We start from the raw sequence: 21390 nt of genomic DNA on the forward strand, positions 1-21390 counted from the left end.
TTTTTTTGCCTTTTTTTATTGAAAAGTTTTACAGTACATTTTATCTTTAACAATCCCCCCTCCCCCCACCCCTACCTAACCCTCCCTATCCCTCCCCCCCATTTCCCCCTCCCCCCCGACTTCCCAGAGCTAAGTACAAGGTATAAAAACAAAGAACAATCATAAACATCCATATGCTAACAACAATAAACTATTAAATCTATCGCTCTCTAGCTCATATAAGATAACTACAAGCAATATTAATATTACATATAAAAAGAAAAAGAAAAGAAAAAAGAAAGGAAGACTTATTCAAATGCTAAATGAAACTTTTTAGTCCCATATTTGTTCTGGATATAATCAATCCATTTTCTCCACTCCATAATATAACGTTCTTGCGAATGATCTTTCAAGTAAGCCGAGATCTTTGCCATTTCTGCCAGGTCAGAAACCTTTAGAGTCCATTCTTCTATAGTCGGCAGTTCCTCCTTCTTACAATATTGACCTATTAAGAGTCTTGCTGCTGTAATTAAGTTCAACATCAACTTAGTGTCCACAACAGTAGCATCTGTAATTATGCCCAACAAAAACAATTGCGGACAAAACTTTATCCTTTGCTTGAAGATCTTCTGCATATTCCACCAAATTTTTATCCAAAAAGCCTTAACCTTTTTGCAGGTCCACCATATATGAAAATATGTTGCATCTTCGCCACCACACCTCCAACATTTTGGCTGATAGTTCAGATACATACTTGCAAGCTTTTTAGGATCTAAATGCCATCTATAAAACATTTTATAAAAGTTCTCTCTTAGGTTTTGGGCTTGTGTGAATTTTACGTTCCTCACCCAGATCTTTTCCCACGTGTCCATTGTAATAACTTCTTGGATATTCTGGGCCCATTTTATCATACAATCTTAACAAGTTCTGTTTCTGAGTCAATTTCTATCAATGCAAGATATATCCGTTTGATATGTGCTGGACCTTGATTTCTAATTTGCTTTATCAAATTTTCATCAGTCATTGCAAAACCAATTTTCTGATCTTCTTTCCACCTGGCCCGTAACTGAGTATATTGAAACCAAGTTTGAACAATCTTCTCATCTCGCAAGAGGTTGTACGGCTTTAAACACGAGACATTTCTTTCCAAGCTTAAAATCTCCTTATACGTAGTCACATCATGTTTGAAGCCAACATTTATGTTTTCTATTGCGTGTTTTGGAATTGCCCACAATGGCATCTTGTAATCTAACTTATGTCTATACTTCTTCCAAACTCTCAACAATGCCTGTCTTAAAATATGCACTTTAAACACATTATCTACTTCTTATCATACAACAAATATGCATGCCAGCCAAATAACAAGTCATGGCCCTCAAGATTTAATAATCTCTCTTGTGTCAAATTAATCCAATCACTTATTCCTGATAACGCAGCAGCTTCATAATATAATTTAAGATTAGGCATTTTAAGACCACCTCTTTCACGAGTATCCTGCATAATCTTAAGTTTAACTCGTGGCCTTTTCCCTGCCCAAACAAATTTATTGATACCCGTTGCCATTCTTCCAAATTAGAATCTTTTTTAAGGACCGGTATCATTTGAAATAAAAATAAAATTTAGGCAGGACATTCATTTTCACTGCTGCAATTCTTCCCAGCAAAGACAATTGCAGTTTTTCCCAGCTCTCTAATTCTTTTTGAATTTTTCCCCATAACTTTTCATAGTTATTTTTATATAACTTTGTATTAGAGGGTGACAAAAACACCCCCAAATATTTGACCCTTTTAACAATCTCAAATCCAGTTAATCCTTCTAAAAGGGCCTTTTGCGATACTGTCATATTTTTGGCCAAAAATTTAGTTTTTTGTGCATTAACTTTAAATCCAGAAACCTTCCCATATTGCATTATTATCTCCATCAGGTCCACAACAGAGTTTTCTTGCTGGGTCACCGTAACAACCAGATCATCTGCAAACGCTCTTAGTCTATAATCCTGATCTCTAATTTGTATACCCTTAATTCTTTCCGAATTCCATATTTTTACCAATAATATCTCCAATGTTAAAACAAATAATAAAGGTGATAACGGACACCCTTGTCTTGTGCCCTTCTCAATATTACATACTTCAGTCAAACTATTGTTAACTATTATTCGGGCAGTTTGTTTTTGATATAATGCCCTAATTGGTTGCAAAAATTTATCCCCGAAATTCATTTTATCTAAAACTTTCATCAAAAATTGCCAATTCAATTGATCAAAAGCTTTTTCAGCATCTAGAAAAATTAGCGCCGCAGGGATCTGGTTGTTCCTTTCCAAAAACTCCACCACATCAACTATATGCCTCACATTATTTTTCATTTGCCTACCACTAATAAACCCAGTTTGATCCCCATGAATCACCTGTTGCAGAACCCTCATCAATCTGTTAGCTAACACCTTGGCAAATATCTTGTAATCTGTATTTAAAAGTGATATCGGTCTATAGTTTTTTACTTGAGTAGCATCTTGATCTTCCTTCAGAATCAAAGAAATAAAAGCAGTTCTCCAAGACGGAGGCACCTTTCCCCCTCTCTGAATTGTCTGGAACAGTTCCTTTAACGGCTTTATCAGCTCCAATTGTAAATTTTTGTAGTAAGCCGCAGTCAGACCATCCGTGCCTGGCGCTTTATCCACCTTCAGTTCCTTAATTGCTATAAGAATTTCTTCTTCTGTTATCAATTGATTAATCTCCTCCTTTTGTGCTTGCGTAAGAACCGGGATGCTAGCATTCTTCAAATATACATCAATGTCTTTTTCATTAATCTTCTCCTTAGCATATAATTTAGAATAAAAATCCACAAAGGCTTCCTTAATAAGATCCTGTTGAAACACAACCTTTCCCTTATATTCAATTTTATCTATATTAGAAGCCCTTTGCTTTTTCCTTAACCTGTAAGCTAGCCATCTACCTGGCTTATTAGCATTGCAAAAAGTATTATGCCTAGCAAACTGTAGATTGGTTGCCACTTGATCAGCCATCAGCTTATCAAATTGTCCTCTTAATAGGTTAATAACCTCCTTAATCTTCACATCCAATGGGTTCAAAATTAGGGCCTTTTCTTTTTCCCTAATTTCATTCTCCAGTTCTTTCCTTCTAACTTCCAAGGTACGTCTGTATTTATTATTCATATATATCAACATCCCTCTCATGTAGGCCTTGCTAGCATCCCAAACCATGTCCATAGAAGTATCCTTATTCATATTAATTTCAAAGAAATCCTTCATCTGCTGTTTACATTCTTCCACATTTCTCTGATTTCTAAACAAATTCTCATTTACGCGCCAAGAGCGCCTATTCCTATTGTCCTTATTGATCTCTAACCAAACAGGGCTATGGTCAGAAATAGTTCTTGCACAGATCTTTACCTTCTTAATCCTAGAAAAAAAGTCATTAGTCAGCAAAATAAAATCAATCCTGGAAAAAGATTGATGTCTATCAGAAAAAAAAGTATAATCCTTTTCATGTAGATGTGTATCACGCCAAATATCTCGCAGTTCCAAATCGTCCTTCATTTCAAAAAAAGATTTAGGCAATCTAGCATGGCTCGGAACACGCTTAAAAGAACCAGCTTTGTCCATCTGTACGTCTAAGACACCATTCCAGTCTCCCATAAAAATAAAAGATTTATAATCCAATTGGGTAACCTTTGTGTGTAGTAAGTTAAAAAAGTCAGCTTGTTGTTGATTAGGAGCATACAGTCCAACTTGAAGTGTTTTTTTACCTTCTAACAGCAAATCTATCATAACATATCTTCCTTGCTTATCTACTTCAATTAGTTCCACTGTTAGAGTACTTTTAACGTAGACAACCACTCCATTTTTCTTGTTCATCGCAGAAGCAACAAATTGCGTACCCAACCTTGAGTTCGATAAGTACTTTTGGTCCATAACCCTAATATGTGTTTCTTGCAAACAGATAACATCAGTCTTAAATTGTTTTAAATATTGAAACACTTTCCTTCTCTTCTGTGGTGAGTTTAATCCATTAACATTCCAAGTTAGAAATTTAGTCGCCATGCTTGGCGTCCCGAAGCTTTTGGAGCACGTCTGCAATGGCCCCTGTGGTTTCCTTGGGCCGCACCCCTCCCACAGCTTCACTGTAAGTACGCTTTGGAAGTTCCATAACTTTCTGCTGGTCTTGTTCTTGCTCTTGTCTCGCTCGTCTTTAGGCGGCGCACATCATCCTCTGCTCTCCAGCAGCAGCTGATGAGACTGTAACTTGATCCCCTCCAGCACCATTCTCCTCTGTCTGTCTACCTTCAGCGTCTTGAGGCTTTCCCTCTCCAAATCCCTTTGCAGCTTCCAGAAGTGATAGAGGGGTTGCTTTTAACACATTGCTGTAAAAAATCACGTGCCTGAGTCACAGTAACCAGACGATGTCTTTTACCTTCATGCATCACCACCATTTTTCATCCAAACGTTGCACACATTCAGCCACACTTTCAATTGTAGACAAAATGTCTACCCTCATTGCACTAAACTTCTCTTCCATCTTCTCCTCCAATTTCTCTAATTTCTCCTCCAGCTTTGCCTCCAGCTTTTCCATCTTATCATCCATCATATCTGACATTACTTGCGATTGCTTTGCAAAGGCATCTTGTAAGTCCTTAAGCGTCAATGCCAGAGGAGGTGCAGGAGGAAGCAAAGCTTGCAACGAAGTCTGTTGCACCGGGGAAGTTCCCGCACTCCGAAGAACTTTAGAAGTTTTAGCCGCCATCTTTCCCCACTTTCACTTGTTGCGTACTTTCACTTTAAAGCTATAAAATCCATTGAGCTAGAGAGTAAAGATAAAAGTCCACTTCACCTTGACCTCCTGTACCGCTCTGCCTGCACCTTAATACTCGAGAGTCTTTCCTTCTGGCAGGGGTGGTTGCTAACGCCTGGCTCTGCTCCAAAAATCACGGAGCAGAGACGCTGCGCAGCTCGGAGCTAACCCAGGCTTCGGGGGGGCTCAATCCTTCAGCCGCCTAAACTTTCAGTTCAGGCGGCCCCGGAGAGCTCAACCCCTACCTGGGGCCTCACCCCCTCCTCTTTTCCCGAGGAGGGGGCTTCAAATCCACCTAAACAGCTGATCGGCGCTGTTTTCGATGGATAAACACAGCTGCGGAGCGGACAGCCCGGAGACGGCTGTCTTCGGCGCCGCGTCGCCACCGGAAGTCCCATTTTTTTGCCTTCTAACAGCAAATCTATTATAACATATCTTCCTTGTTTATCTGCTTCTATTAGCTCCGCTGTCACAGTATTCTTGACATAAATAACCACTCCATTTTTCTTATTCATTGCAGAAGCAATAAATTGTGTACCCAATCTAGAGTTCAATAGGTGCTTTTGGTCCATAACCCTAATATGTGTTTCTTGCAAGCAAATAACATCAGTCTTAAATTGTTTTAAGTATTGAAAAACTTTCTCTTCTGTGGTGAGTTTAAGCCATTGACATTCCAAGTTAGAAACTTAGTCGCCATCCTTAGCGACCCGAAGCTTCTGGAGCACATCTGCCAGGAGTCCCTTAACTTCCTTAGGCCGTGCCCCTCCCACAGCTTCACTATAGGTACGCTTTGGAGGTTCCATAACTTTCTGCTGGTCTTGCTCTTGCTCTCGTCTCGCTCGTCTCAAGGCAGCACGCGTCATCCTCTGTTCTCTGGCATCTTCCGATGAAGCTGTAATTTGATCCCCTCCAGTAGCTTTCTCATCTGTCTGCGTTCCTTCAGCATCTTGAGGCTTTCCCTCGCCATTTTTCTTTGCAGATTCCAAAAGTGGTAAAGGGGTTGCTTTTAAAACATTGCTGTAAAAATCACATGCCTGGATCACTGTGACCAAACGGTGTCTCGTGCCTTCATGCATCACCACCATGCCCACTGGTATCTCCCATCTAAACTTGATGTCGCGTTTCTTAAGTTCCTGTGCCACAAAAGCAAATTCTTTCCTTCTCCTTAAAATTCTTGGAGGAATGACATAGGCCTGGATGTTGTGTCATACTCGGGGCCATCAGAATGTACAGAAGACTAGGTTCAGCATCTTGAAAAGGGCAAAATGCTCCACTGCAGGATTATCATGACATTGATTGAGAATGAGCCCTCTGAGCGACCCTCCTGGAACATAGAGCCGATCGCGATATTTCAGGAGCCCATCCATGACAGTCCATGGGGAGTCTAGTCCCAACTCCTACCTTCGTTGAGCCACCCACGTGCTGTGCTGTTGTGCCTCCCAAGCCCGTACATCTATTGGTTCCCAAACTGCAGAGAAAGACTCAGGGAGAACTGTCGTGGGCAGAAGCTTGTCTTCCGTACGGGAATATTCTGGTTTCCTTGAAAGAGCATCCGCTCTTCAGTTGCGACCACTTGGTATGTATATAATGCGGAAATTGAACTTCATGAAGAAGAGAGACCACCGAATCTGTTGTTGGTTCAATTTCCGGGCGGTCTGCAAACTTTCCAGATTCTTATGGTTTGTCTGGACTTCAATTTGATGCCGAGCCCCATCCAAATGATTTCTCCAGGCCTCAAACACCACCTTAATGGCCAGTAGCTCCTTCTCCCAGATGGTGTAGTTGCGCTCGGCCAGATTCAGTTTCCGTGAATAGTACGTGCAAGAGAAGAGGACACCACCAGGCGTGTGAGCCTGGAGTAACACTGCTCCAATGGCAATGTCAGAGGCATCCGCTTGCACAACAAATGGCCATTGCAGATCAGGGTGGTTCAGGATGGGTTCCTTCATAAAGGCTTGCTTCAAAGCCTGGAAAGCTTGTTGCTCTGGGGTCCTCCAGTGAAACGGGGTCTTTTTCTGAAGGAGCTGAGTGAGGGGCGCGGTCATGGAAGCAAAGCTGGGGATGAAGGTTATATAGTAGTTGGCAAAGCCAAGGAGTCGCTGGACATCCTTAACATGACGTGGGGGTTGCCAACTATGCAGGGACTTGACCTTGCTTGGTGATGCCCTCAGGAGAAATGTGATGACCTAGGAAATCAATGATCATTTGATAAAATTTTGCATTTCTCCAGTTTGGCATACAAACGATCTTGGAGCCACTCCAGAACCTGACGGAGATGCTGGTGATGCCTCTCCCACGAAGGGGAGTAGATCAGAATGTCGTCCAAATAGATCACAAGAAACTGATCTAACAGGTCCCGGAATATGTCATTCATGAAGTGTTGGAAGATTGCGGGGGCGTTGGTCAGCCCGAATGGCATCACTGTATACTTGAATTGGCCGTACCGGGTGCCAAATGCTGTCTTCCATTTATCACTGGGACAGATACTAACTAGGTTGTAGGCTCCTTTCAGGTCCAGTTTCGTGAAGATTTTGGCCTCCTGGAGCTGTTCCACAAGTTCAGGGATGAGGGGCAGCTGGTATTGATTACTCACCATAATGGTGTTTAGTTTTCAATAGTCGCAACAAAGCCTTAATTCCCCAGACTTCTTTTTTACAAAGAGCACCGGCATGGACATTGGCGAAGACGAGGGTTGGATAAAGCCCTGAGATAGATTTTTGTCCAGAAAGTCCCGTAACATGGCCAACTCAGGGTCAGATATGGAATACAAATGCCCCACTGGGAGAGGCGTGTCAGGGACTAAGTCTATGGGGCAGTCATATGGCCTGTGCAGGGGCAATTGATCCACCTCAGTCTCGCTGAACATGTCTGCGTAAGTCACCAGTTCAGAGGGCAAGGAAACCCCTGGGGGACTCACCTCAGGAAGGTGACCAGGTTCTGGGACCAATAAATCTGCGGGTCATGCATCTGAAGCCACGCCAAGCCCAAGATCACAGGGAAACATAGGTCGGAGGTTATGTAAAACTGAATGGCCTCCTCATGAGAGCTGATGGCCATACCGAACAGTTGCGTGGCGGCCTTAATGGGTCTAGACAGGAGCAATCGGCCATCAATAGTCTCCACTAACAGAGGCGGTTCCACCGGGCATTGGCAAACAGCCCATTTGGCCACAAACGTAGCATCCATAAAAGTCGTGGTGGCCCCAGAATCAACCAAGGTGTGTACCAGAATCCCCTGGGGCCTACCGGGGAGGATCAAGTGTGCTGCCAGTATCAAGTGCCGCAGGGGTCTGCTGGACGTTGCTGGGTGTTGGGGGAAGCCTGACCCCAAAGGACTTTTAGATCAGGCTCGGGGCATTTCCTGACAGATGAGTTTGCTTTTGCGGGGCAGGCCTGGTAGCCGATGCCCCTCGTCACTTCTTGGGACAGGATGCGGCCAAATACCTGGGTTCCCAACAGTAGAAACACAACCCCCCTGAACGCTGACTATTCATTTCTGCCACTGATAGGTGAGGCCTGGCAGCACCTAACTCCATAAGCTCTTCCCGCAAAACCTAAGTCTCACACATAACCAGGGTTGCCCGGGTCTCTGTGGGAGCAAAACTGCTACGCTGCTGCAGCTGAGCATCAATCTGCAAACAGAGATGGATCAATCCATTGAGGTCCGGGGGAACATCGACACAGGCCAGCTCATTCAACAGCTCCTCTGACAAGCCATCCTGGAAAGCGTCCATGAGTGCAGCTTCGATCCAGGCCGAATCCTGGCTAAGCAGCCTAAACTCACTGATATATCCCTGTAAAAGGCGATGGCCCTGCTTCAGATCTTTCAGGCGTCTGGTAGTGGTCTGAATCTTAATGGGGTCCTCGTACATGAGACACATGTAGTCACAAAACCCCCCAAAGTTATCCAACAAAGGACTAAGCTGGCCCAGCAGGGGTGTGGCCCAACGGGCCGCAGGGCCAGATAGGAGGCTGATCATAAGCCTCACTTTATCTTGATCAGTGGGGAAGTCCACCGCTCTCAGGCTGATAAAGAGCTGGCATTGTCCAAAAAAACCTGGAAACATATCCGGAGTGCCATTGAAATTATCAGGCGCTGCTACCGGACACTTCCACCGGGGTTGTGGAGCAGCAGGAGCTTGAAGCTGAGCAACTTGAGCTGCCAGCAAAGCCAGCTGTTGGGAGAGCTGGGCATTCTCCGCACGTAACTGCTCCATGGTAGTAGGGGGTAAAAGGCCAAAGGCAAACTGTTCTGTCCCAGCCTACATGAGTACTGCTCAACTGCTTACTCGTGAGGAAAACCCCTTTGCATTGAACAAGGCAGGACTTTGTAAGAAAATAAACCCCTTTTATTTTGACACAGGTTTTATGAAACAAACTCCAACCAGTCCTTTAGCTGTAGAAACAAACAAGATCAGTCTCTGAGTTCTCAGCAGGAAAGCTCAAAGTTCCAATCACTCAAACATACAGAAATCTGACAAACCTGGTTAAATGTCCAAGAATCCTGAGGCAGGAAATCCAACAGCAAATGCACAAAGCCGTAGCATGAACGGTCGCCTTCGGTGACCAGCCCCTCCCACACCTCTCCTCTTTATAGTCCAGCCAGGGTGTGGCTTCTTAGAGTCTTTTATTTTTCCTGGAGAGCCGCCCCACCGCACTCTGTTGTCCTGCACACCTTTCCTCTCTGTGCATCCATGCATCTGGAACAGGCCCCAGTTGTTCCTCCTGTTCGCTCACTTCAGGCCCCCAACCCAGCTGTCTCTCTGACTGAGCGTAAGTAGATGGGCCTGGTGTTACATCTAGCTCTGAGTGTTCGTGCTCCTCAGAGCCTTCCACAGACTCCAATGTGAACCCAGGCAACCCTTCCCCCTCACAACAATGCTGAAAAAGTATCTGGAGTCCATGTAAATGTTAGTTGACTGATTTCCCATAGCTTTGCACACCTGTGTTAGAGCTACAAGTTCAGCAGTTCAACTGTCTGTGGGAAGGAGGCAAGGGTGAAGCCCAGATGTGTTCATAGGGAGAGATGATGGGAGCACCCAAGAATTGTGTTCCCTCATGAAGGTAAGAGGATCTGTCGATGAAGAGTTCTAGGTCAGGCTTCTGTAGTGGCATGTCGATCAGGTTCGGTCATGGTTGTTCTGTATTATGCACAAGGTGGAGGCAGTCATGCAGTATCTCATCCGAGTGTTCAGGTGGCAGGATTCAGCATAACACAGCATTCAAAGGTGATGTGGTCCGATATGAAGAGTTCGGCTTCATATTGGGCTAGCCTTGGTTGCATAAAGGCCTATGTCTGGGATTTTAGGTAGATGGCAAAAATGTCATGGGGAACTCTCAGGGTGAGTGGGTGCCCTAGGACAAGATCTCTTGAACGCTTGACTGGTTTGATGGTTGTCACAACTGCTTGCAGGCAAGGAACGGCTCCCTAGGCTACTGGATCCAATTGAATGGAGTACTAGGCAACCGGTTGAATTGTGGGGCCAAATCTCTGGGCTAACACTCCTGAGGCTACCCCCAGGTTTTCATGTACAAACAGGGTGAAGGAATTGTGATAGTCCGGCAGCCTCAAGGTGGGGGCTGAGGCCAAAGTTCATTTTATCCTTTTGAAGGCATGAGTCAATGTTTTAGTCCATGGAATGAGTTTGATGGTGTCCTTGGCTGTCAGCTGGATGAAGAGTTGGGCAAGTTCTCCGAAGGAGGGGATCCAGGGCCAGCAAAAGCCAAGGACTCCTAGAAGGGCTCTTACTTGGCACTTTGTGGTGGGTGGCTTCATGCCCAGTATAGTCTTGACACGGTCAGGAGCTAACTTGAGAACTCCGAACTGATGTTGTAACCAAGATAAGTTACTTCAGGTACTGGAGTTTGGTGGGCAAAGCCTTGTGTCCTCTTTCGGCTAGGCAGGAGAGCAGGTGGTGGGTGTCTGTTTGGCAGTCTTCCTCTGTCAGGGAGGCTAGCAATAGGTCGTCTACATATTGAATGAGGGTTGATTCTTGGGGCAAAGAAATGATAACTCTGTTTTTGATATTTGTGAGAAAAGAGTAGGTGATTCATTGTAGCCTTGGGGCAGTTGGGTCCACATGTATTGTTGGTCTTCCAAAGTGAAGGCAAAAAGGTATTGTGAGGCGGGATCCACTGGTATACTGAAATTGGCTGCGCATAGGTGTATCACAGTGAAGTAGGTGGCTGTAGCTGAGATTTTGGTGATGGTGGCTGGATTAGGCACCACAGGGGCGCATGTGATGGAGTTTATGAAGTACAGGTCATAGACGAAATGGTAGATGGGATTTCTCTCTGGGTTGGTTCGTGGCTTCTGCACTGGAAAGATCAGAGTGTTGCATTGGGAAGTGCATTTCTGAAGAACCCCTTGTGGCATATGTGCCTTAATAAGTTTCCTTATGGGCTGTATGGCCTCGGCTAGGAGGTATGCATGGGGGTGAGCCTGCTTTCACCCATATTTTTACTGGTATGGCACTTTTTAGGAACCCCACTTTGCTGGAATCCCAGCCCTATAAAGAGGGTGGCAGGTCTTTTAAGTCTGAGTGGAGTGTGCCTTCTTCAGAGGAGAAGAGGGTGGCCAGGTAGTGCATGTGTCTAATGGGAATGTCTAATGTGAGTCTGTCGGGTGAACACTTTATGCTAGCCCCTCGTTTGCATAGGAGGTCCCTATAGTGGGGATTGCGGGCAAATGGTTGGTCCAAAGACAGGGGTCCTATCTCTACTCTCATTGGTGAATTCCACGGGTATAATTTTGCCCTCCACCCAATGATATTGTCCCTTGCTCCTGGTACCATGGATCCTTTATATGGGGTTGTGTGATTAAGGATGGACTGGGATCTGATGGTGCCATGACACTTGTGCCCAATTTCCTATAAAGCCTCCAGCAAATTCTTTTTAGCTCTGTTATAATAAGATTATTATATTCATATAATCTTATATGTTTTAAATAACGTAGTTTCCTTAGGCTGAACTGGCGGCCATTCTAGTGAATAAAAGACAGGGAAGGCTTTCTGCCTGATTCTTATGGGGATTTTCTTTTCTATTCTTTGGGAGACTATTCTTGGAGGGGAATTCTTCTATTCCTGGGGGCGGGGGGGGGACATTCCCTTTACATACACTTCTGGTCAGATGCCCTCACAATGAGTAATTTCACAGAGTCAGTGGAAACAGATAATCTCTTGTAGTCTTCCTGTTTTAGATTTTTAGTTGTGTGATTCGCATGCCATTGAGTGAGGTTGTACAAAGATAGGCCTAATTTAGCATTAAAATCACCAAGTAATACGATTATGGCTTGAGCGTGCAAGGTGGTTACAGGTGGTCCTCGACTTACAATAGTTCATTTAATGACCATTAAAAGTTACCATGGCATTGAAAATAGTGACTTATGACCGTTTTTCACATGACTGTTACAGCATCCTTGTGGTCACATGATCAAAATTCAGATGCTTGGCAATTGACTCATGTTTATGATGGTTGCAGTGTCTCAGGGTCATGTGATCACCTTTTGTAACCTTCTTACAAGCAAAGTCAAAGGGGAAGCCAGATTCACTTAGCAACCATGTTACTAACTTAACAACTGCAGTGATTCACTTAGCTCTGGCACAAAACGTCGTAAAATGGGACAAAATTCACTTAACAAATCACTCACTTAGCAACAAAAACTTTGGGCTCAATTGTGGTCATTAGTCAAGGATGTTATTTCTAAATGTATCTGTCAGAACCCACTTCAATCCACATCTTAAGAAAGAAAGACTCTTGGAGACAAGATTATCCAAGCAGGAATTTTTACTAAAATATAGATGATAGAGGGTATAATAGACAGGATCTGAAGAATCCCTTCACAGATCAATATTTTTAAAGTGTCCCCAAGCAAACTCCACCCCTCAGTTCCTTCGGTCAGTTCTGGATCAGCCACGTTCCAGGTGGTAAGCCCCTCGTGGGAAAAGGAGAAACATCAGTCCATTTGTAGCAGAATCAATCCCACCACTTCACATTCCATCCGGAGAAACAAACCAGATTCCCCCACCCCCTTTCTTAGTTTCCCGTAAGATGAGAGGGAAAATGCCTCTCATCGATCTTATTGTGATGGGTAACAGGCAGGCGAAATAAACAAAAGTTACATCTAAGGAAAGGAAGTGGAAGCAATAAACCCCAATGTTTATTCCTTCTCCTCATTGGAAATGGCAGAATCCAAGGGGGGAGGGTGAGATTTGGGTTTTGCACAGAAGAGACAGTAAGAAATGAGATATAAATGGATACTGACAGTATCCAAAAATAGTTATAAAAAGGGGATGTTTGGGGGGAAATATAAACATCCCCATAATATAGTTGTTCACCCTGCCATTGCAATTCTTCTTTAGTAAGAATGCATAAGCCCCCAGAGCTTCACCCTTTATTCTTTAATTTCTGGGCAGGGGGAATACCAGCATTAGAAACCCGGGAGTTGTACTGGTTTATCCTCTTCAGCTAACAAGTTTCTTGTAAGGCTATTATCTGAAATTCGGAAAGGAATCTCAGAAAGTCATTGTTGACAGACTCTCCAGTTGGCTGCATTCCAGATTATGGAGATTCTCAGTCATCCAGGTCATGGTTGTCCCAAAGGTGCCTTTTCAGGAGGACATTTACATCCATAAACATTTAGCTATGCACTTTGGGCTGAACACCCTCGAATGGTGCAGGGATATGAACGGATTTCCAGAAAACATTGCAGACTACAGGAACAGGGCAAAAATCCTGCAGCCACAAGGTTCCACACACATTTGCACTACTCAGGTGACCCTGAGGACACAGGTAAACCTCCAGATGAGCCCAATGACCCTGTAAAAGAATGAAAATGACCAGCTGTCTGCAAGGAATATAAATCCTTCCATTCCCCACCATCTAGTCAGAGCTGAAGAAGCTTCTTGGACGAGAAGCAAAATGTCTTCAAAGAAAAACAAGAAAGTCCAGTTGCCTCGTGAAAAAGCATCTTTGGAATATAACTATGACCTGGATGACTGAGAATCTCCATAAACAAACAGTAAAGAAAAGAAAAAGAGGTAAATGAGTATTGAGGATCAGAACTTCCTACTTAAGGTTTGTGGGAAACTTCCAGCTATGCAGGGAGGGCCACATAATGTTTTTTAAAGGTTTGAGTTGACCAGTAGTGCTTTTCATATGTTCCTGTTATATCTTCTCTTGTTAAATGATGGCTGTGTAGATCTACAGTAGATCCTGTATAATGGATAAAATTTAAATTATTTTGAAAGAATAGAATTGCTTCCAGAGAAAAAATAGGATTTTGGAAAACTTTAAGAGGTAACCCAAATTAAATTTAATTAATCCTAATAATTCCTTTGATGAAGCTCTCCTATTTTGAAGAAATCCCCTTGATCATGTCTGGAACTTATTTCTAAGTAGATGGGATTGGACTGCAATTGAAATAATAGTCACACATATATTTTGGTTTCAAGATGAGAGACATTACTATCTTCCTGCAACCTCCCATGCATTGGTTCAAATTTAACTTTGTTAAAAAGATACAATTTTGCATGTTAAAAATATCTAAAAAAATTCATTAGACTTTATAGTCAGCATGTAAGTTCTCCTTTTCTATCTTATATTAGTTTTGTTAAAGCGGAACAGTTTTAAATGAAGTAATAATAAAACCATGGCAAGTAAAATTATATGTACTAAATGAAATCTGTGCTATTTAGTCAAATATGTCCTAAATAATTTTATGGCTTTTTTTTGTCTGTATGCTTTTAGTTGAGTTGGGACTGAATGAAGATGATACTTTTGCTAAGGGGCCTACATTGACTGTATATAAAGAGTCTTTTGAATCTCAGTTTCTTGCTGACACAGAAAGATTCTATACAAGAGAGAGCACTGAATTTTTGCAACAGAATCCAGTTACAGAATACATGAAAAAGGTACTATGGGCATATTACAAGTTTCTGGATCAAAAAATAGCTGGTACTGTATTTGAAGTAGGAATTTAAGGCAACCGTTTTGTCTGGAAGATGCTGAACTGCAAGTACAAACTAGCTTCAGTTCCTATAAGGCTAATTATGAGTCATAAGTATATATGTGTTTTCCTTGGCCTCGTTTAACTAAAGCTGTGGAATTTAGGTACAATATTGAAAAAGTAAAGATTTTTTTTTCTGTTCCTTTATTAAAATTTACCAACAATAGAGGTCAAAGGAAAACAATCTGAAACACAACAATCAGTAAACATGGAATCTTGAAATATTTCACATAGTTTTAAAGTCTCAGAAATAACTGTCAGAAAATGCCAAAATAAATTAACATGTTAAATAATTGGCAGTTCTCCCCTTGCTTCCTTCTAAATGATGGATTTTATTCTGAATAAAAATGGCAAAACAAACTTAGATTTATTTATTTATTGATTGATTGATTGATTGATTGATTGTATCATGCCTTTATTATTTTTACAAATAACTCAAGGCAGTGGACACATTCCTTCTTCCTCCTATTTTTCCCCCAACAACAACCCTGTGAGGTGAGTTGGGGTGAGAGAGAGTGACTGACCCAAGGTTACCAAGCTGGTTTTCAAGGCTAAGGCAGGATTTGAACTCATGGTCTCCTATTTTTTAGCCTGGTATCTTAATCACTAGACCAAACTGGCTCTCATAACATAATAATTCTTAAATTATTTATGGTATATGCTTCTGTGTTTTTTTTAAACAAGTTAATGATTTATCCTCCAGATTATTTGTCATATTTCTATATTCTTGTTATAGTATACAGGTAGTCCTTGACTTATGTCCACAATGGAGCCAGGAATTTCAGTTGTAAGTCATTAAGGTCATAAGTTGAGGCACCATGTGACCAGCCTCAATTTTATGACTGTTTTCACAACAGTCATAAAGTGAGTCACAGTCATTAAGTGAACCATGTGGTGGTTATGTGAATCCAGAATATCCAATGGGCATTTGTTTACATTTTCTGTCAGAAAATGGCAAAAAGTGTTGCAAATTGCAGTCACATGACTGCAGGACACTGCAACAGGTCATAAATGGTAGCCAGTTGCTAAGTGCCCAAAATGCAGTCATGTGACCACAGGGTGTGGGGAGGCAGTCGTAACTTTGAGGACAGGATGTAAGTAGATTTTTGAAGTTCATAACTTTAAATGGTAATTAAGCAACCAGTTGCACATCAAGGGCTACCTATGGCACATTTCACTCCTTAGATCTCCCCAAGGAGAAAAAAAAATGACATGGGGGAATTTTCAGACATTTTAAAGATAAAATGGATGCCCTAAACCTGGGCAAGTCTGAAGCTAGCCCTTTTACCTTGTAAAACTCAATTCCCCCTTTCCCCTGAAAACATTGGTCAGCTATGGAGGCTTGCTTTCCAGTTAAGTGTAGTTATAAACCTATTTTATATATCTTATAAAGAGCTACAGTAAGGGAAAAAATATTTGATCCCCTGCTGATTTTGTACATTTGCCCACTGACAAAGAAATAATCAGTCTATAATTTTAATGGTAGGTTTATTTTAACAATGGAGGTGGAAACATTATGCTTTGGGGGTACCTTTCTGGTAAGGGGACAGGACAACTTCACTGCATCAAAGGGACGATGGACAGGGCCATGTACCATCAAATCAACGTCAAACATCAGCCTCAAAACCTTAATGACTTAGAGAGGATCTGCAAAGAGGAGTGGGACGAAATCTCTCCTGAGATGTGTGCAAATCTGGTGGCCAACTAGAAGAAATATCTTATCTCTGTCATTGCCAATAAGGGTTTTGCCACCAAGTTCTAAGTCATGTTTTTCGAAGGGGTCAAATACTTTTTTCTTTCACTCATTAAAGTACAAATCAATTTATAACTTTGTTGAAATGCGTTTTTCTGGATTTTTTGTTATTATTCTGTCTCTGTTAAAATAAACCTACCATTAAAATTATAGACTGATCATTTCTTTGTCAGTGGGCAAATGTAAAAAATCAGCAGGGGATCAAATAATGTTTTCCCTCACTGTAGCTTGAAACTGGAATTTGTGGCAGCTGTTCTATGTAGCAGTTACAATTATTTATGGCATGCCTTTTTTTTCTAACAAGAGTTCCACTTTAAAATGATGTCACATTTGGAGTTTAGGGATCACTTTTACATAAAATGTATTCATTTACAGGCAGAAGGTCGTCTTCTGGAGGAACAGCGTAGGGTTCGGGTATACCTACATGAGAGCACGCAAGATGAACTAGCACGGAAATGTGAACAAGTACTAATTGAAAAACACTTAGAGATCTTTCATACAGAATTTCAGAACCTGTTAGATGCTGACAAAAATGAAGGTAAGCTTTCCCATGTTTAACTGATTTAACCCTAACTTTTGATAAAATGTGAGGTCTAGGTTGAACTTGTTTCCAAGTGAATTACATTCATGACATGATATGGAAATGGTTTCCCATCATCATCTGCACTTTTTATAAAAAAAATTCCTAGTTTAATCTATAACTCTGGGTTTTCCTAATGGCCTCTCATTCAAATACTAAACAAGTTTGACCCTGCGTAGTTTTGTAGACTGCCATGGTCTATGGCAGGGGTGTCAAACTGCTGGCCCATGGACACATTATGGGGAAACCGCGCCCACCTCATTGCCAGAAAGGGGGGGAAAGTTCTGATACGTCGCACGACGTCATGTGACATCAGGAGTTTGACATGTCTGGTCTATGGTAAAATATACTTAATAAGTGATATAATTTATTTAGTTACATTTTTCTATATGGCTATTTTTGCTTAAAATATATATTTAATTTCAGGGTAGAACAGAAGCAGATTTTGGATGCCACTGGCATCCTATAAATATTATAAATATTTACTATAAATATTTCTAAACAATTGCAATGCACAGAATGTTAACATAGACAAAATCATAAAACAGACAAGTCCAACTTCCCTCCCTGCTCTGTACAGAAACCTCCACAATAACTCAATAAAATACATTAGATATGAACATATTGTTTTGTGTGTTGTTTAATCAGAATTAATAGAACTTAGATTAAGGTATTGAAAGGTCATGAATTGTTCTAAAGCTTGCCGGGCCGTAGCCTATTTGCAACTGGGCTGCATGAGCAGCAGGCTGGCGCACGTGCACACGCAGCTCGACTTGAGCAAGCAGCAGGCTGGTGCAAGTGCACACATAGCTCAACACGCCGGCCTGCTGCTTGCTCAAGTTGAACTGCACATGCAAAGTATTATTATAAGTTAAATTATAAAATACCGATTTGGGGAATTCCTGGACACGCGATAGAAGGTGTATCTATGGGAGTGAGTTTGGATATGTTTTCCTATCAGGAATTACTTAGATTGGAAGGGAATGATTGGCAACTTAAATCATTAGATGAGTTAAGACAAGAAAACATAAGTTACTCTTGGTTTCAATATACCCAATTGAAAGCTAGGTGGAAGTTGGATCAGAAGGTTGGCATCACAATTACAGATGAAAATTTAGTAAAACAAATTAGAGATTTAAATTGTGCACATATAAAGAGGATATATAATGTTTTAATTGAATTGGATTCGGAAACGGAATTAGTTAAAGATTGTATGATAAAGTGTGCACAAAATATCCAGGAACCAATTCCGTTGGATACTTGGGAGGTAATTTGGGTTAGAAATGTTAAATTTACTCAGGCTCAAAATTTAAGAGAAATTTTTTATAAAATGTTTTATAGATGGCATTTGGATCCCAAAAAGTTGTCTAATATGTATCCTAACCTACAGTCTAAATGCTGGAGATGTGGTAGTTTAGATGCTACTTATTTTCATATGTGGTGGACTTGCAGAAATATAAAAGCTTTTTGGGTTAAAATTTGGTGGAACATTCAAAAGATTTTTAAGAGAAAAATAAAGTTTTCTCCACAATTGTTTTTATTGGGTATTGTTGTAGATTGTGATACCAAAGAAATCAATTTGATGTTGAACTTGATAACAGCAGCACGGTTACTGGTGGGACAATATTGGAAGAAGGATAGTTTGCCTACTATAGAAGAATGGGTACTTAAGGTATCGAATCTTGCAGAAATGTCTAAGATTTCTGCTTATTTGAAGGATCATTCACAAGAAAGATATATTTCAGTTTGGAGGAGATGGATAGATTATATTCAGAATAAATATGGGACTAAAAAGTTCCATTTAGCTTATGAGTAGATTTTAGAGGGATATTGTTATTAATTTTAGTGTTAGTACTTTGTATGTATCTATGTTAAAGGGGAGTTAAAGCACATTATGAATTTGGTTAATTTTATATTATGGATAATTTTTAGTTAGAATATGATTATTATATCTATAACCCTGTATTTAGCTCTGGGAAGCGGGAGGGGGAAGGGGGGTGGTTTGGGGTGGGTGGGTTTTGGGGATATGTATTGATTTTTTTTTTTGTAAAACTCTTTAATAAAAAAAAAGTTGAACTGCACATGCGTGCAGTCCAGTTCCCCTCTCCCCCCTCTCCACTAGGCCAGGGCTTTGCAACCTTTTCACCCATTGTACCACTTTTAGGATAAGGCAATATCCAAGTACCACCAGTTGCCCAGCAAGGTGTCAAAAACTTGAGCAAAAAAAGGAAAAAAATGATAAAGTAAAGGTAGTCCTCGACTTACAACAATTCGCTTAGTGACTGTTCCAAGTTACAATGGCACTGAAAAAAGTGAATTATGACCATTTTTCACACTTATGACTTTTGCAGCATCCCCAGAGTCATGTGATTTACATTCGGATGCTTGGCAACTGATTCATACTTATAACATTCAGTGTCCCAGGGTCATGTGATCAATGGCCAGCTCATCACTCAGTTTGCTAGGTGCCTGTGGGGGGGATCCGTGGGTCTCTGGTGGAGGGGAGTGGGACTGGGATGGGTACCTTCCCTCTCTCCCATTGTCCCTTCCTTCCTTCTTTCTTTCTTTTCTTTCCTTTCCTTCTCTCCCTCTTTGTCCCTTCCTTCCTTCCCTCCCTCCCTCCTTCCCTCCCATTGTCCTGTGCTTACACTGCCCAGATCCCAGCCTGGTTTTGGCAGGCAGTGGCGCATTCTCATCCACACGGAGCGGCTGGGCGAAGTAAAACCACCAACATCAGGGCCCTGCCTGTGCACGCACAGAGGCAGGGTGGGGATGTCGCTGGTTCACCTCCTGTTTTCAGGCATGTACATTACGAACTGGCTACTTCTCCCAGACATTTTTCCCCTACCAGAGCCCAGCATTTTAGCCAGGTTCCCCAATCCTCTCTGTGTACATCGTTCTTCCCATAGCTCTCCCTAGTGCTGTCAAGAGATACCCATTTCTGGCTGCATTGCTACCATTCTTAAGTTACATTTGCACCCGCCCAAAGGAAGAGAGCGACGCTTTTCTCCCTTCTCCAAAGGAAGGGACACAAACCCGCATTGCCACCAAGTCACCCTTCCTTCGGGCGAAGTAATCTCTGGACCCAAGTTTGAGACTGTTTTAGCCTGAAGCAGAGAGTCAGAGAGCTGCATCACTCTCGCCGTTTGGACCCTCTACTTTTATGTCCCAGGAGCAGCTTGCCTTTCAAACCTCCAATATCTAACAGAAGGGGAAACCCACTGCAAAGGCGCATCTCGCAGAGTCCGTTGCCAAGTGATGCCTGTGCTCCACCGCTGCGGAAAAAGAAGCACAGCGTTTCCCGCCAGTGCAGGCAGCCCGGGTCCTGTGAGAGGCCGAGTGGGAACTGTTAGTCATATGATTACAGCCTAACTGGTTGGGTTGGCAATATATAAGCCATGATTTGTAATGTATTGTATCCCTTTAAATGTGTAATGATTGGCCAACGCTGTGTTCTTTCAACGGCCATAAGAGGGAGCTAGAGACATAGCTTCTCTCTCTGTGTGTGCTAGTTACTCTGTTACATTGCTTGCTGATTATTGTTGATTGTGGTTTTGCTACTGTTTGCTAAACCCGAAGAACTGTGTTTTTGACTTTTGGACTGGTAAGACAACTTTGTATTGGATAACTCTTGAACTGTTGATATCTTCTCTGTACCCATGTATGACCTGGACTGTTTATTCTTGACTTGTGCTACTTCTAAAAGTAAAGTTTTTTCCTTTTTTACACACCTCAGTGTATCAGTGTGGTTGCTGTGCAAAACCTGACTACTCTCAGTACCACTTCTTCTGTGCATTCTCCTTGTTGGCTCAGGAGATATTCTGCACAAACCCTGTCATTGGTTATGGGCCCAGTGACGTTCTGAGAGCTAGCATACACAGTACCATATCATAATAGCTGAGTTTTTGTGTGTTACCTCTTCAACTGGAAATGGCACAAGAACAAGCAACAGGTATTTCCTGGATAACCCGGTTAGATGGGACAAACTATGTTTCCTGGTCCATGAAATGCTGCTTGCTTCTGCACAAGGAAGGACTATGGGCTGTAGTTCACGACCCACCAGACGCAACCGCTTGGGATCCAGATGATGAGGACGATGCAAAGAAAATAGAGAAATTTAACCAAGACAACGAAAGAGCTCTTTGCCTAATTGGACTAACACTGGATGACCAGCAGCTTGTCCATATCCGTGGTGAGGAGTCTGCTGCTAGGTGTTGGGACATTTTGCGAAGAATTTATATTCGTGATAGTGTGGGTGCACATAT

General features: G+C 42.0%; 2 protein-coding genes across 2 annotated transcripts in view; one reads left to right on the forward strand and one right to left on the reverse strand.

Moving 5' to 3' along the window:
- LOC310648308 (cullin-1-like) overlaps positions 1 to 21390 on the forward strand; it is a gene marked incomplete at its 5' end in the record, with an annotated part of 390312 nt that overhangs the window by 162393 nt on the left and 206529 nt on the right. The window contains 2 exons of the mRNA XM_083376075.1: positions 14534 to 14697; positions 16921 to 17083. Coding sequence (XP_083232201.1) covers positions 14534 to 14697; positions 16921 to 17083 — 327 coding nt within the window. The remainder of the gene's footprint in view (positions 1 to 14533; positions 14698 to 16920; positions 17084 to 21390) is intronic.
- LOC310648221 (uncharacterized protein) overlaps positions 1 to 21390 on the reverse strand; it is a gene marked incomplete at its 5' end in the record, with an annotated part of 797336 nt that overhangs the window by 41194 nt on the left and 734752 nt on the right. The gene's annotated exons all lie outside the window — the stretch shown is intronic.

The sequence above is a fragment of the Vipera ursinii genome, assembly GCF_947247035.1.
Source record: "Vipera ursinii genome assembly, chromosome: W".
NCBI classification, from domain to species: Eukaryota; Metazoa; Chordata; class Lepidosauria; order Squamata; family Viperidae; genus Vipera; species Vipera ursinii.